At 35.9% G+C, this 13216-nt stretch overlaps 4 protein-coding genes and 1 long non-coding RNA gene across 7 annotated transcripts; 3 read left to right on the top strand and 2 right to left on the bottom strand.

Annotated features, from left to right (window-relative positions):
* Positions 1–19: 19 nt before the first annotated feature.
* On the bottom strand, positions 20–1298 carry LOC135793170 (phosducin-like protein). Its single transcript, XM_065303998.1, is given in 2 exon segments — positions 20–662; positions 665–1298. Coding segments are annotated over 2 exon segments (846 nt in total). The 5' UTR covers positions 1050–1298; the 3' UTR covers positions 20–201.
* On the top strand, positions 39–6311 carry LOC135793166 (choline transporter-like protein 1). 3 transcript variants are annotated; one of them, XM_065303994.1, is made up of 12 exons: positions 39–100; positions 3167–3283; positions 3335–3480; positions 3715–3774; positions 4362–4416; positions 4477–4554; positions 4610–4718; positions 4773–4971; positions 5028–5260; positions 5323–5570; positions 5634–5890; positions 5948–6311. In XM_065303994.1, exons 6-12 carry the CDS (start codon positions 4536–4538, stop codon positions 6155–6157), a joined length of 1275 nt encoding a protein of 424 aa, XP_065160066.1. In that variant the 5' UTR covers positions 39–100; positions 3167–3283; positions 3335–3480; positions 3715–3774; positions 4362–4416; positions 4477–4535; the 3' UTR covers positions 6158–6311. The 3 variants fall into 3 exon arrangements, with proteins under 3 accessions (XP_065160066.1, XP_065160067.1, XP_065160065.1); XM_065303995.1 differs by lacking the exon at positions 39–100 and adding an exon at positions 2732–2991 and having other exon boundaries at positions 3188–3283; XM_065303993.1 differs by lacking the exon at positions 39–100 and adding an exon at positions 2732–2991.
* A 147-nt stretch (positions 6312–6458) lies between these two features.
* On the top strand, positions 6459–7574 carry LOC135793171 (uncharacterized). Its single transcript, XM_065303999.1, has 3 exons — positions 6459–7014; positions 7091–7216; positions 7273–7574. Exons 1-3 carry the CDS (start codon positions 6979–6981, stop codon positions 7552–7554), a joined length of 444 nt encoding a protein of 147 aa, XP_065160071.1. The 5' UTR covers positions 6459–6978; the 3' UTR covers positions 7555–7574.
* Positions 7575–7618: 44 nt separating this feature from the next.
* On the top strand, positions 7619–9139 carry LOC135793557 (choline transporter-like protein 1; the record flags this gene model as incomplete). The annotated part of the gene is given in 6 exon segments (XM_065304568.1): positions 7619–7798; positions 7849–7899; positions 7901–8064; positions 8129–8388; positions 8445–8692; positions 8752–9139. Coding segments are annotated over 6 exon segments (1128 nt in total), but the record flags the coding sequence as incomplete, so codon positions are not given.
* Positions 9140–12547: 3408 nt separating this feature from the next.
* LOC135793838 (uncharacterized) lies at positions 12548–13091 on the bottom strand. The gene is made up of 2 exons (XR_010548728.1): positions 12978–13091; positions 12548–12797 (listed from the first exon to the last, which is right to left on the bottom strand). It is a non-coding gene; the product is annotated as an uncharacterized lncRNA (long non-coding RNA).
* Between the last annotated feature and the right edge of the window lie 125 nt (positions 13092–13216).

The raw sequence follows: 13216 nt of genomic DNA, 5'->3' as shown, positions 1-13216 counted from the left end.
GTAATGTCTCCAATACAAATTTGACGTTTTCGAAATTTTATATTAAATATTTATTACATATTGAAGATACACTCAAGCCATGATGAACACAGTAGACATGGTAAGTTAAAAAAGATTAAGAACATTATTGCATCTTAAGTTTAAGATTAGATTTAAATACAAAAGTCTTTGGTCCAAAAAAATTTGCCCTGAAGAAGTATTTCAATCACTGTCTTCATCGACAGCATTCCGCACAATTAGCGGTTTTAGACTCTTGTCTTCCAGCATTCCATGCTCAATTAGATATGCTTGCACATCTTCTGCATCAAATTCATTCCCCAAGTCATCCGATAACCGGACAAAATTCCCGATTACTTGTCCAGCTTTATAGATCAAAAGTGCTGGCACCCCGTTGATTTTAAAGTCGCGGCTCATACCTGCGCGAGTTACATCGATGGCGCAAAACTTCACTTTATCATAGATTTTGCTTAGATCCTGCAGGGCCTCATTCATTGCCTTGCAAGCAGCCACCCTCTCCTCATAGATGTGGACTATTATCTTAACTTTCTTGTCTTCTTGATCAATAGAATCCAGATATTCTGGCCCACTGTTTAAATAGACGAGTTTTCCAAATGTTTTGTGATGGTCATTTTGTTGAAGCATCTCATGCATACGTTGTTTTGATATTCAAGTAGAAATTCATCATTGAGCAGTTCTGCCAGGTCAGCATCTTCTAGACTTGCAGCTTCGCGTTCTTCGTCCAAAGCGGAGCGCACTGTCATGCTTAGTTTTTTGTATAATTCGGCGCGTTCACGCTCATCATCAACGCGTTTCTCGGTCTCCAGCTGCTTGAATCGCTGCCAGTCTTTGATTACACCCTTGGGGCCTGTGTTTGTTGATGTGCCCTCCCATTTGTTTGGTTCTGGAAGTTCTGAAGGAGCTTCTTGGCTATTGCCGGACGGTTTCCGGTCAGAGCCTTCATCGTCACTGTTATCATCCGCGCTTTCTTCGCTACTGCTACAGTAATTATGCTGTTTCTCGCCGAGGATTTTATCTTCTAAGGTTGCCATGGTAACAATCGCACTTTATAATTGTTTATAAATACAATTGATAAAATGGGAATACTTGTTTTTTAATCAATTGTGGTGATTTAAGTACTGAATTTGGTTTATTCAATGAAGGTAAAGGCATTCGTGCCGGTTAGTATATGCCACAACGCAGGAAACTCAACAAAAGCTAATAAAATGCAAATAAATGTCTTCTCTTGATCATTGGCTTGTGATTGTAAATATTGGTTATGTTTTGAGGCGAGCCCTAAAACTGTAATTCATGAGAAACCATAGATTCTCTCCATTATCGCCACTAGATGGCGATAGATTACACATTTAATATGAAAGTGCGTAAAGGATCAAACTTTTTAAATTAAACCGATTACACTATCTACATTTATGCATATCACTCGATTCGCGTTTGTTTAATTTGACTCATTTAATTAACATGTACAATATACAATAGGAAACTAAACAATAACACATTATAATTAATTATAAAACTTTCCAGGATAACCATTCGAGATGTGCAAACGCCTCTTTGTTAATTCCAAAAATAAAATCAATCGTGAAATCAAATATTTAATATGTAAATCAAACAAAAACCGGTCTGCCACACACATACATAGAAAGAGTTACGAAAATAAATTGAAATTGCGCTTTAATTTCGCTTTTCACATAACTAAAATAAGAAATTATGTTGGGAGAGGCATTAATCGACATCCTGAATTCAAGTTCCAGATCGAAATATTTTGTTTCAATCGCAATTACACGTATATGCAATTTAAAGTATTGCACCAGACTCATATCAGACATTACATATCACTATTATTAATCAAACGCTGAGGTAACATTGATTTAATGTTATTTATTAATATAGTATCAACACAGAAGATTACACCATAAACTTGAGTGTTTCGGCAAAGGCGAGTCGGCGTTTATGTAACCCTGAACCTGATACTAACATATAAAGTATGACCTCACCGGATGCCAAACTCTTTTTTTTTATTGCAGACAGCGTATGTGACGTTGTGGTTAAATATTAACATTAAATATTGCACCAAACTTATATTATTTGGGAAATACATTAGATATCACAATCATTTATCAAATTGATTTAATGCTATTTATTCGGCTGATACTTTTTGAGTTTAAAATTATATTGGACAAAAGGAAGCTCACATACGGTCAAGGCCAAGTCGCATATTTGTTTGAATAACACGTCTCAAGTTCTGTGAAATAATACAGTCGCAGCAAAAAATAATAAAAACATCGACCAGTTTATTATTGTTTAGAAACTAGAGCTGTGCTTGGAAAAGTTTTCTGTTCGCAGATTTATGTCATTTCGATAACACCTTGAAACTTGAAACTTTTTGCGTTCTGGTAACTGAACTAACTGAAAGTATTAGTTGCGATTTAATAAATCTACATATTGCAAATATATTTATAAATGTATTTTCATGAATCAGTAGAAAGAGAAAATACCAAAAACGGAATTTATATTTGTTTGTTCCATTACCAGCGCCGGCTTAGGCGTCAGTATTTCTGGCAGAATAAGCGTAACTACAACAAAAAGTAATAACGCTGTTACCAGTTACCAATTAAGTTAATCAGAAAAAGAAGGAGTAGAAGTATTCTATTGGTGGGTCAACGTGTTGAAGGTTGTGGGGAATACCGCCGTGCGCATCGTGTTGATCTCCACCGACACAAAATAAACCGGCAGTTGCGGTCATTCCATGATTCCCGTAGTTCGGTTCGGATCTGCCGAGTTCACGGTGCAGCTGCCCCACATCCGTCCCGGTTTCCAACAAGCTGACGAATAATATATTGTTACCGAATCGGATTTTAGCCGCAGTCGCTGCGAATATATTGGATTGTGAATTTGTGTTTTGTTTTGTTTTGTAACTGACTAGTGTTTAGTGCGATGGGAACGTGTTTGTCGCAGGTGGACCCCGATTCGGAGGTACATATAGGAATGCCGCTATGTTGCCAATTGCTGCAAACACATTGTTCTTTTGTATTCATATTATATTTTGTTTTTTCGTTACTTTTACTGCAAAATACTGTACAGAATACTTGTGTGTGTGTGGCTTTCGCTTCCGTTGCGTGCGTGTTCTATAAATGTATGTATATTTTAGTCAACTGGCGATTTTGTGCAGTTTGGGGACCGCGACGAGGATGGGAGGCCTCAAAGGAAGCGCAAGTGCACGGATATATTTTTCTTGTACTTTTTCGGGACATTTTTAGCGATCACGGTACGTTTTTCAGTTGCACGCAACACGTACCTATATTAATGTTTAATTTAGTGTGCTTTTCTGATTTATTGTGCTAGCATTGGTGACGTCAATCGCATCCTCACCGGGTACGACAATTGTGGAAATGTTTGCGGCGAGCAAAACAAGCGAGATGGGAATGATGTTGGCTGTGTTGGTCTGGACATGACTTCCAAGCCGTAAGTATAGAATCGACAACACCCCTCGCAGCCGCACTTCGGTTAAACCCGATGCGCAGATCAAACGCACTCGTTTCAAATGTAAATAATTACACATTGGCGATAGCGGCCGCCATTGGCAATGTAAACATGTGCTGATGTGCATAGCATAAATATAGACACACAGAACGCCTGCTTATTATCCTAACGTGATGCATTGCGATGATTTTAATCAAATGCGGTCTTGTTTTTTAGATTTATGCTGGAAAGAAGCAATGAACGGATTTGCGTTACGAACTGCGAACAATATGGATAGTAAGTTGATTAAATGTTTTTTAAACAATAATTGTTGCATGTTTATGCCTGGGTACAGTAATCGGAAGCTTTTAGATTAATGAAATGTGAGGGCAAGCCTTAGTGCATTATTGGTAAACAATTATTGAATGCGTCATTTTAAAATATATACATAGTTATGGCATGTTAAACTGATGTGCTGGCAGTCATTTTGAATTTACGCCCTTTTTTAATTGACGTCAAAACAAACAAAACAGATGAATAATTAATCAGCATGTGTGACAAATAAATGTTTGCGTTTCCAGAACGAACATTTATGCGTGTTGTGTTTTTATTTTATGTATCACCGATATGTTGTATTCACGATAGACGCATTCAATTGTTTTTTTTTTTATAGACTTTCATTTGTTTTCTTGCATGTAACAACAGCATGTACTACTGCCCTCGGTAACAATCTATTAATCGATGACAAGTTACGCCGGTTTAACAATATAAAAATAAAATGTAATGCCATTACGTGTCTCGAAAAACACGACACATGTCGATAATTTATTACTCGCAATAATTGGACTTGTTTAACCCAAATTTTACTCACTTTGTTTTCGCAGCGACACAATTTTTGGTAGATGCGTTCCCAGAGCTGGTGGTGATGTTGCTAAGGCTGTAAGTTTATTTAATTTAATTTAATTTAAACAAACATAATTTACGTTTTTTGCAAATCAGAAACCATTTTGGCAAAACCTGACGGAAGATATCAATGCATCCAAATTGGAAATTTTTACATGGCACTCATTTCTTTCGGTGAGCATTGAGAGTTGTTTTGTTTATGTTTTTCTAATTTAAAACGTATTACCAGCTCTGGTGTGTTTGACCGTGATGCTGATGAGATATAACACGGAGCCATTCATTTGGTCGATCCTCGTTGGTGGGGCGGTAGCCATGACATTGGGCTGCGTCGCGATATGGTAGATACGCTTGTTTTGGAAATAATGCCACGCCATTTCACACCTTATTTACAGGGTCCTCAGGTCGACGGCAACAAAACGAGAGGAAAGGGATATGTTGATGAGTTTGGGAATATTCTTCACTGTTTTGACAGTTATTCTGCTCTTGTGTCTACTGGTCATGTTCAAGCGTATCAAATTGGTGGTATCGCTGTTCAAGGAAGCGAGCAAGGCCATCGGTGCCATTCCGCATATTCTTCTTGAGCCTGTAGCTGTAAGTTTGCTATTGGCATTTTCGCATCTTCCAGCATGTTACTTTAATTTTCGTAGACAATCGCTGCGTTTTTTATCAGTTTCGTCGTAATTGTCTACGGTGGGATTTTGATTGGTAGCGCCGGCAACCTGCAGATGATTCATGAAGGCTTGTACGAATACGTGCCGAACAAAGCGGTCATCTTCACCGGCGTCATCTTTACAGTCGGTTGGATTTGGATGCTATACTTTTTCGTTGGGTGCCAGAATATGATCGTTGGTGGTACCATTTCTTCGTGGTATTTTATCAGGTATGCAACGCGCCAGTTAATTACATTTTGAAGATGCTATAATTGTGGTGTTGTGGTTCCAGGGATAAGTCACGCTTAGCGTCGCCAATTTTGTACGCCACACACAACCTGTTGCGCTATCATCTTGGTACGGTTGCTTTTGGCTCATTTATTATGCTGATCATGCAATTGATTCGCATGCTCATTGAATCATTAAAACGCGCCGCGCGCGAAAATGGATGCGGTCTTTGTCTTATTTGCTGTAGTTGCATTTTTAACATTCTGGAAGAGTTTGTGCGCTACTTCAGTAAACTGGCGTTTATTGTGACATGTAAGTTGATATCCTCAGAGTAATATTATGAATGATTATAATTATAAATGCGTGTTAATCTAGCGATGCACGGTGTACCTTTCTGCAAGGGAGGCAAAAACGCCATGCGTCTGATTGTCGACAATGGGCTAGCAACAATAGCGCTCAACTCTGTCGGTTCTTTTATTTTGTTTTTTATCAATCTCACTATCATGCTAACGACAATGTTGATTGGGTACTACATGATGGATAAGCCAGGTTTGCATTCTGTCTGGGGTCCGCTGGTTGTGTCGACACTTATCGCCTTCTTCATGGCGTACTGTGTACTTAGCGTATACGATGTGAGTATAATATTTGTTTTGAATGAATAGATTGTGACGGCTTATTTTTTGACGTAGACTACGCTTGACACAATTTTCCTTTGCTTCTGCGAGGATTGTGAGATCAATGACGGTCTTTCACGCCCGTACTACATGTCCGCTGAGTTAATGATTTTCGTGGAAAATTCCAAAAAGGCACTGGAGCAATTGGAAGCGAACAAGACACAACCGAAAACGGAAGAACCCAGGGATGCATGGAATTCCACAACCCCCGCACATCCAGCCTAAATGTGAAGATTCAATGGTTGGTGAACTGCTAACTAAGTGTATACAGTAAAGTAATCTTATCAAAAAGCATCCGCATAGTGCAACCTTCAATATGTAATTGTAACTTTTGTCATTGTGTAAATGAACCATGAAAAATAAAAAATGGTTCGTCCAACCCGTTTCGGCGTTATCATTCATAAGAGGAAACAGACTAAAATGATAAATTATTATCGAAAATTAATAATTTGCGACACAAGCCGGTATTCAAAAATGGAAATTAATATATTAAGTGATTACGAGAAAAATAACACCCAAGCAATAATACATACATAAATGAAACGAAATTCAGTAGCTTCGGGAGGGGAATACCCGGCGTGCCTCTTTCATGTTCGACGTTTGCTTAACAATCGTTGAGCTATAAAATTTCGTCGCCGTGGAGTAAAATAGTTTATTGCAAATATGCAATAAAACGAGCCGGCGTGAACAATCTAGGATTTTAGCGTGGAGAGAGAACTGAGATACACGGGTGGGGCCGTAAGGAAGTTTTAAGGTCTGAAACAACACATGCATAAGTTTGCAAACATCTCAAATTCAAAGGCGATTATATCCACTGAAGTGAGCGCTGCGCTCAGCACATTTAGACGGCGTTCAGTCTTCTCCCGTACTTCTCGGCAGGCAGGCGTCGGGAGTGTTTGTTTTTCTTTGCAGTGTGTGGTTGGTCGCCATTCGTTTAGTTCATTGCGGTGTATTTTATTATAGAAATCGTACGCGCATACCCCTATTTTTGAATAGTTTATTTTAAGAAATCACATCGCACCGAGCGAGAAGAATACACCGGCACGATGAATTGTTTTGCTAGCGCCGGATTGCCCGATGAGGTAAACAACACTTATCTTTTATTATTATTGACTTAAGTGTCTTTTCTAACTGTTGATACGTTTTATCGTTCAAAAGGCATATGTTTCCGTTCGCTCCAAGCTTATTGATGAGACTGATGGCGAGATTGATCGCCCTACGCGCCATCGGCGTAAAACAAATGAGAATTTCATCTATGTGATGGCGTTCTGTTATGTGCTACTGGTAAGTCAGATCAAACGGTTGAAAATGCGTAACTGCTTAACGAATGTCTCAATCAGGCGGGCATGCTGATCTACTGCGGTGTTAACGGCCCTGCTAGTGGCCATCGCGATAATTTCGAATATGGCCATTTTAATAACGATCCAGATTCGATTTGGGATGATGTAATGCACCAACACCTGCAATTGGGTAGTACAGATATGTTGTACATGGTGGCGTTCATACTCGCAATTATAATGGTGACAATATTGCTTCTGCGTTACTTTATTGGCGTTTTCATTTGGACCATGCTTGTTCTTGGATCATTAACGGCACTTGGGCTCACCATCGTAGCATGGTAATCAATTTTACATCCGGAATAGTATACACTCTGATTTCTTTTTTTGTTATGCAGGGCTGTTTTTTCAAGTGAAAAATGATTCGCACGGAGTAATTCTGCTTCCGCTAGCCGCCACCGTGGTGACGTTCGTCATTGTTTTTTTGATCTATGCAACGCGAAAACGCATTCAAATGATTATTCAGGTCTTCAAAGAGGCCAGTAAAGCGATTGGCGATATGCCGCAACTGTTTATTCAACCGGCAATTGTGAGTTATTGTGTTTAGGTGAACATTTTAGTAATTATTTCATATTTTAGTCGTTTGTCGCATTTCTGGTATCGGCCATTGGGTTTAGCTCCTTTCAACAGTTGTTTTAAAGCTGGTATTAAGGAAAACGGGTATTTCAATCCTGACGATATTGTGATCTGCACGTACATATTTCTGAGCTGGGGTGGTATTTGGCTCACATATTTCTTCAAAGGATGCCAGAGTATGGTCATTGGTGGAACCGTTGCTACATGGTATTATCGAAGGTAATCTCATTTAGTGTTAACATACTTGTTACCGTTGTTATAACAATGAAATAATATCTTTCAGAGATAAATCGGACTTGGGATCGCCGATGTGGAGGACAACCAGCAATATGTTGCGTTATCACATGGGCACTGTTGCTTTCGGTTCACTTTTGATGCTGCTTATGGAAATCATAAAGAGCATTTCCGATTTCTTTACGAAACGCAAAATCGCGCGCGTTTGTTGCTGCTGCTGTGCTTGTATCTGCTGTATGCTGAATAAGTGTATAAAAAACTTTGAGGAAATTATAAAATATTTCACCAAGATGTCTTATATTATGACTGGTGGGTACCTAGAATATCTGTTTTGTAAAGTCTAAATTATTTGTTATATGTTGCAGCTATTCACGGCGTGTCGTTTTGCACCGGTTGTCGCGAAGGAATGATACTACTGCTCAACCATGCGTTTTCACTAATGCAACTGAAATGTTTTTGCAAGTTCGTCCTTGGTCTGCTGCAGTTGATTATCGTCGCCATTGTTATTATCGTATGCAGAAATATTGCACGTCCAGATAGTGCCGATTTCGTATCGGTTGTTTCTGGTATTTTCGCGTTTTTTGCCGCTAATACTTTCCTCAGTCTTTATAATGTAAGTTTGCACGTATCATTCGATCAGTTTTGATATAATATTACATTTTTTTTATGCAGATCGCGATCGACACGATCTTCTTGTGCTATTGTGAGGATCTGGCTGAGAATGATGGCGTCTCGAAACCGTATTTCATGTCCAGGGAACTGATGTGTTTCATGGAGGATTCTAAGAGGACGTTGAGTGATATTGTGAGGGATATGGCAGGTGAGGTCGATATGCCTGGTCGAGTCGTGCGTGGACATGATGATGGTCCAAATGCGCCTTCAATGGGCCCCATCTGATTACCTTTTTAAAAATGTTCTTACGTCTTTTTTCCATCGTTTTCAATTGTTATTCATGGTTTTATGATCAACGAAAAGTTTATATACTTTATACTTTTTTATAACATTGTATTATGTACTTCCGAGTATTTTATCAGTATAATAAATTTTTGATATAATAGAAGACTTCTGTTTTATTATGTTTATCTGCGACAAAAATGGAAAACCCCAGTGTTCCAGATCTATAAAATGGCTGATTTAGTTTTTCAATTTTTCGAAGTTTCCAAAAACCACTCAAAGTCAGTCAAGAGGTTTCAATTTTCCGATGAAGGACAGAGCCGAACTTATTCATAAAATTATTTTGTGTCGAAAAACAGGGCCAAACAAACAAAGGATTATTTATTTTGAATGCATTATTTGTTATAACTTTACTATTTATTTTGAATGCATTTACAATGTATTAAACTTATATCTTTTAAACCTTTAGCCAAATTACAAATAAGTATTAAAATAATTTATCTATAAAGGCATTTGCCTTCATAATAAGTAATAAAACCTTAATTATTTTTTAATTTTTGGGAAGGCATACGTAATTTATAAAAATATGGCGGAGGCGCCTGACATTTTAATTACTCTTTATAAAAATTATTAAAAACTTATATTACCATTGGATAGAATGGCGTTTAATTACATTACTAACACAACTTTTCACGTGATAGTAATAAGGGTTTATTTAGTAAATACATTTAAGTGGAACATGTACTTTAAGCCAGGTTTATTTAGCGATTATCTCAGAAACTAATAAAGATAAACAATAACAAAAAACAGCATTACGTTAAGTAAACAATTTTACATATAATAAGATTTTAAAAATTGTACATTTAAGAAAGAGAAAAACAATTTTCCGATGCAATTTCCTCAGAAACTATAAAAGTTAGAGTAAAACTTTTTGCACTTTCTTCATGTCACGACAGAGGTCTATTAAATGACAGATTTAGTTTTTTGATTTTGTGAAGTTGACCAAAGACCACTCGAAAAATGTCAAGAGGTTACACTTGACTATTTTATGGGCTAAAAAATAAATTTTAAGCTAGAGAAAAATAAAAAACGCCAATCGATAGAGAATGGCAAGGGGATGAAAGATATCTAGTCAGTTTTTCCTTAACAGCAATATTTCCAAAATGAACTGTGAAAACCGAAACGGGTCTATTTGAACCACCTTCCCGATTTTCACGAAACTTTCTGGTCAAACGTAGAATGATGCAGAGAATCCATTAGTGAAGGATTGGTTTCGATGACGTAATTAGTTTTCAAGTTATTGGACATTTTCATTTATTACATAACTGTCGATTATTGAAAATATTAAAATGCCATATGATGTAAAGTTTTATCGTCTATTCAAATGTGAAAACCGTTTTTCTTTAATTCCTTTAATTTTGAAATTAAGTGCGAAAAACTGAATTATTCGTTGCATCCATCATTTCTAAAGCAAAAAATAAAAATTGGAAATTTAAATTTTTTATTGCGGAATATTTAAGAAAACGTCATTTGGACCTCTTTATTTTAATAAAATTTTCTTCTCAGATGCACGGTTTTTTTAATAATCGGCATAATAGAATTTGTTTTGTGCGAAGTCAAGTTTTTTTTTTTAATTGTCAATAGGGCCTAAATGGCTACATAAAAATTGTACTTAAATAAATGAATTAGAATTAAGCAAGCTACCCGAATCCGAAATCAGAACATAAAAATTCCAATTTTTATTTTGTGATAAAAAAATGAAAAAGTTTTGCCTTTTTTATGACGAAATCTTTTCACGGTTTCATGTTTTTATAACAAAAATTAAATTTTTGAATTTTGAAATTGTTTTTTCTGATTATAATAAAACAGAACAATAGAAATCATTTATTTTAGTAAACTTTTCGTCGACAACCATTATTTAAGGCCCTATTGATGCCGGTACTGATTAAATTGTATTCAATGGTTTTATGTGTATATCTTTTAAACTAAACGTTTAATTAAAATATTGTACTAAAATATTTCATTGAGATAATTGTCCTCTTGTATAATGTGCAATAAAAACTTTATTTTTTTAAATTTTTTTCAATAATGCATATAATTAATTAAAATATGGCGGAGGCGCCTGACATTTTATTGCGTGATTTTATTATAAAAAATTAATAATATTATTGTGTAGACAGGCTCTTAATACACTTATGAATAAAACTTTTTGTCATTAGCACTAACCGTTGGCCCTATAGAAGCATTTAAGTGGAATCGTTTACTTCCATCAATACTGAAGTACCGATTATCTCAGGAACTAATTAAGATCTACAAAAACGGAAAACGGCATTGTGTTCAGCAAACTATTCTACATGTGATAAAACTTTAAAATTTGTATTTTTGAGTTGGAAAAATTGATTTTCCGACGCGATTTTCTCTGAAAGTAATAAAGATGGAAACAAACTTCTTACAGTTTCTTCATGCCACGATAAGGATCTACAAGATGGCAGATTTAGTTACTTGATTTTCCAAAGTTTTCAAAAACCACTCAAAAGTAGTCAAGAGGTTACACTTGACTACTTTGTGCCTCAAAAATTATTTTTTAAGCTAGAAAAAAATGAAAAACGTCAATCGGTAAAGAATTGCAATGCGATGAAAAGTATCTAGTCAGTTTTCCGATATCACCATTATTTCAAAAATAACTGGTGAAAATCAAAACCGGCTGAAAAGAACCACCTTTTCGATTTCCACGAAACTTTGCAACTTGATGTAGAATAATGCGAGAAATTCATTAATCTTATTTTCATTGCGGTATCTTAATTGGTTTTCAAGATATTGACGATTTTCATTTCTTACATAAGTGTAGATAAGAACAAATTTTAAAATGCTAAATAATGTAAAAATATGCACTGAATAAGAATCTGAAAACGAATTTCTTTTAGAATAAATAGTTTGCAAGATAAGTACAATAAACTGGATTATTCATTTTGTCTATCATTTCTTATGGCAAAAATTAATTTAAAAAAATACATTTTTTATTGCAGATTCTACAAGAAAACGTGATTCTGAATACTTTATCCTAGTAACATTTTGTTATCAGACTGATTTTTTGTACAATAATCAACCCTTATATTTGCATACATATTTCTTATCATACAATAAATATCATTTTACATTGCAAGTATGTAGCTGATATGCTTTTAAAAACATAGTGTCGATTCATATTTCCTATTTAGTTGATTTCAAAAGGAATTAATTTTAAAAAAAGTTCGACCCTGTCTTTCGACCAAAAATATTTTTTAAAAAAAGTTCAACCCTGACTTTCGACACAAAAATAAACTTTCGACACTTTCGACCGAAAATATTTTTAAAAAGTTCAACTGTCTTTCGACCGAAAATATTTTCATAAAAGTTCGACCCTGTCTTTCGACCAAAAATATTTAAAAACAAGTTCGACCCTGTTTTCAACACAAAATAAACTTTGCAGACAAAACTTCAAACTGTTTTTCAAAAATTAATAAAATCAAAATTTGCCTCTGTTTTCAACTTGTTTTCATAAACTCTGACAAAATGGGTATCAAAAATATAATCAATAACAAGCACTGTTTTATTGTTTTCTTTCACAAACTTTCATACAAGCAATTTGTTATAAAATTACAGAATTTTGATGAATATACATTGCATGGACACAACAACCATCTGATTAATTATCAGTACATTTTAAGTTCCTTTTGAATTGCGTATATCTTCTGCCTATAAACACTGTTCCTTGGGGTCCAAAAATATGAAGAGTGTAGTTGGAATCGTTATCCAGGACCAACAAATGATAACTGGTATGCCATCTGCACAACAAAAAATAAATAAAAATAAAAATTTTAATCGTTTTCCCAGATTATCACAACAAAATACATTCAGCAAAACGTTATGAACTTGTTAACAATTTAGAAAGTACTAGTATTACTTCTATCAAGTAATCTAAACAAAGTGCAAATATAAACATAGAGTTACATTCATGCACCAACCGCAGCAAATGCAGTCGCAAGATATTCCCGAACGACATTAGCTGAAGAAGTAAATCGAAGAAGCCTTCTTCTCTAACACCAGCCGAGTGGATCAACCTTGCGACTGCTGCTCGCTCATTACGCGCTTACCTGCCTGCTACTTGTGTGACGTAACGGTGTCCACCACTCCGCAGCCGCCTCGTAGAATGTGAAAAATCCACGACGCTTGAAAATTCCGACCTGCGGAGTACGAGTCGCAA

This window comes from Atheta coriaria, unplaced genomic scaffold, assembly GCF_025399875.1.
Source record: "Atheta coriaria isolate IRGN ID8LTWV9N9 unplaced genomic scaffold, Caltech_Dcor_3.1 hic_scaffold_6_pilon, whole genome shotgun sequence".
Lineage (NCBI taxonomy): Eukaryota > Metazoa > Arthropoda > Insecta > Coleoptera > Staphylinidae > Dalotia > Dalotia coriaria.
Note: the sequence above shows the minus strand (reverse complement) of the source record. Positions and strands in the feature narration are given on the sequence as shown.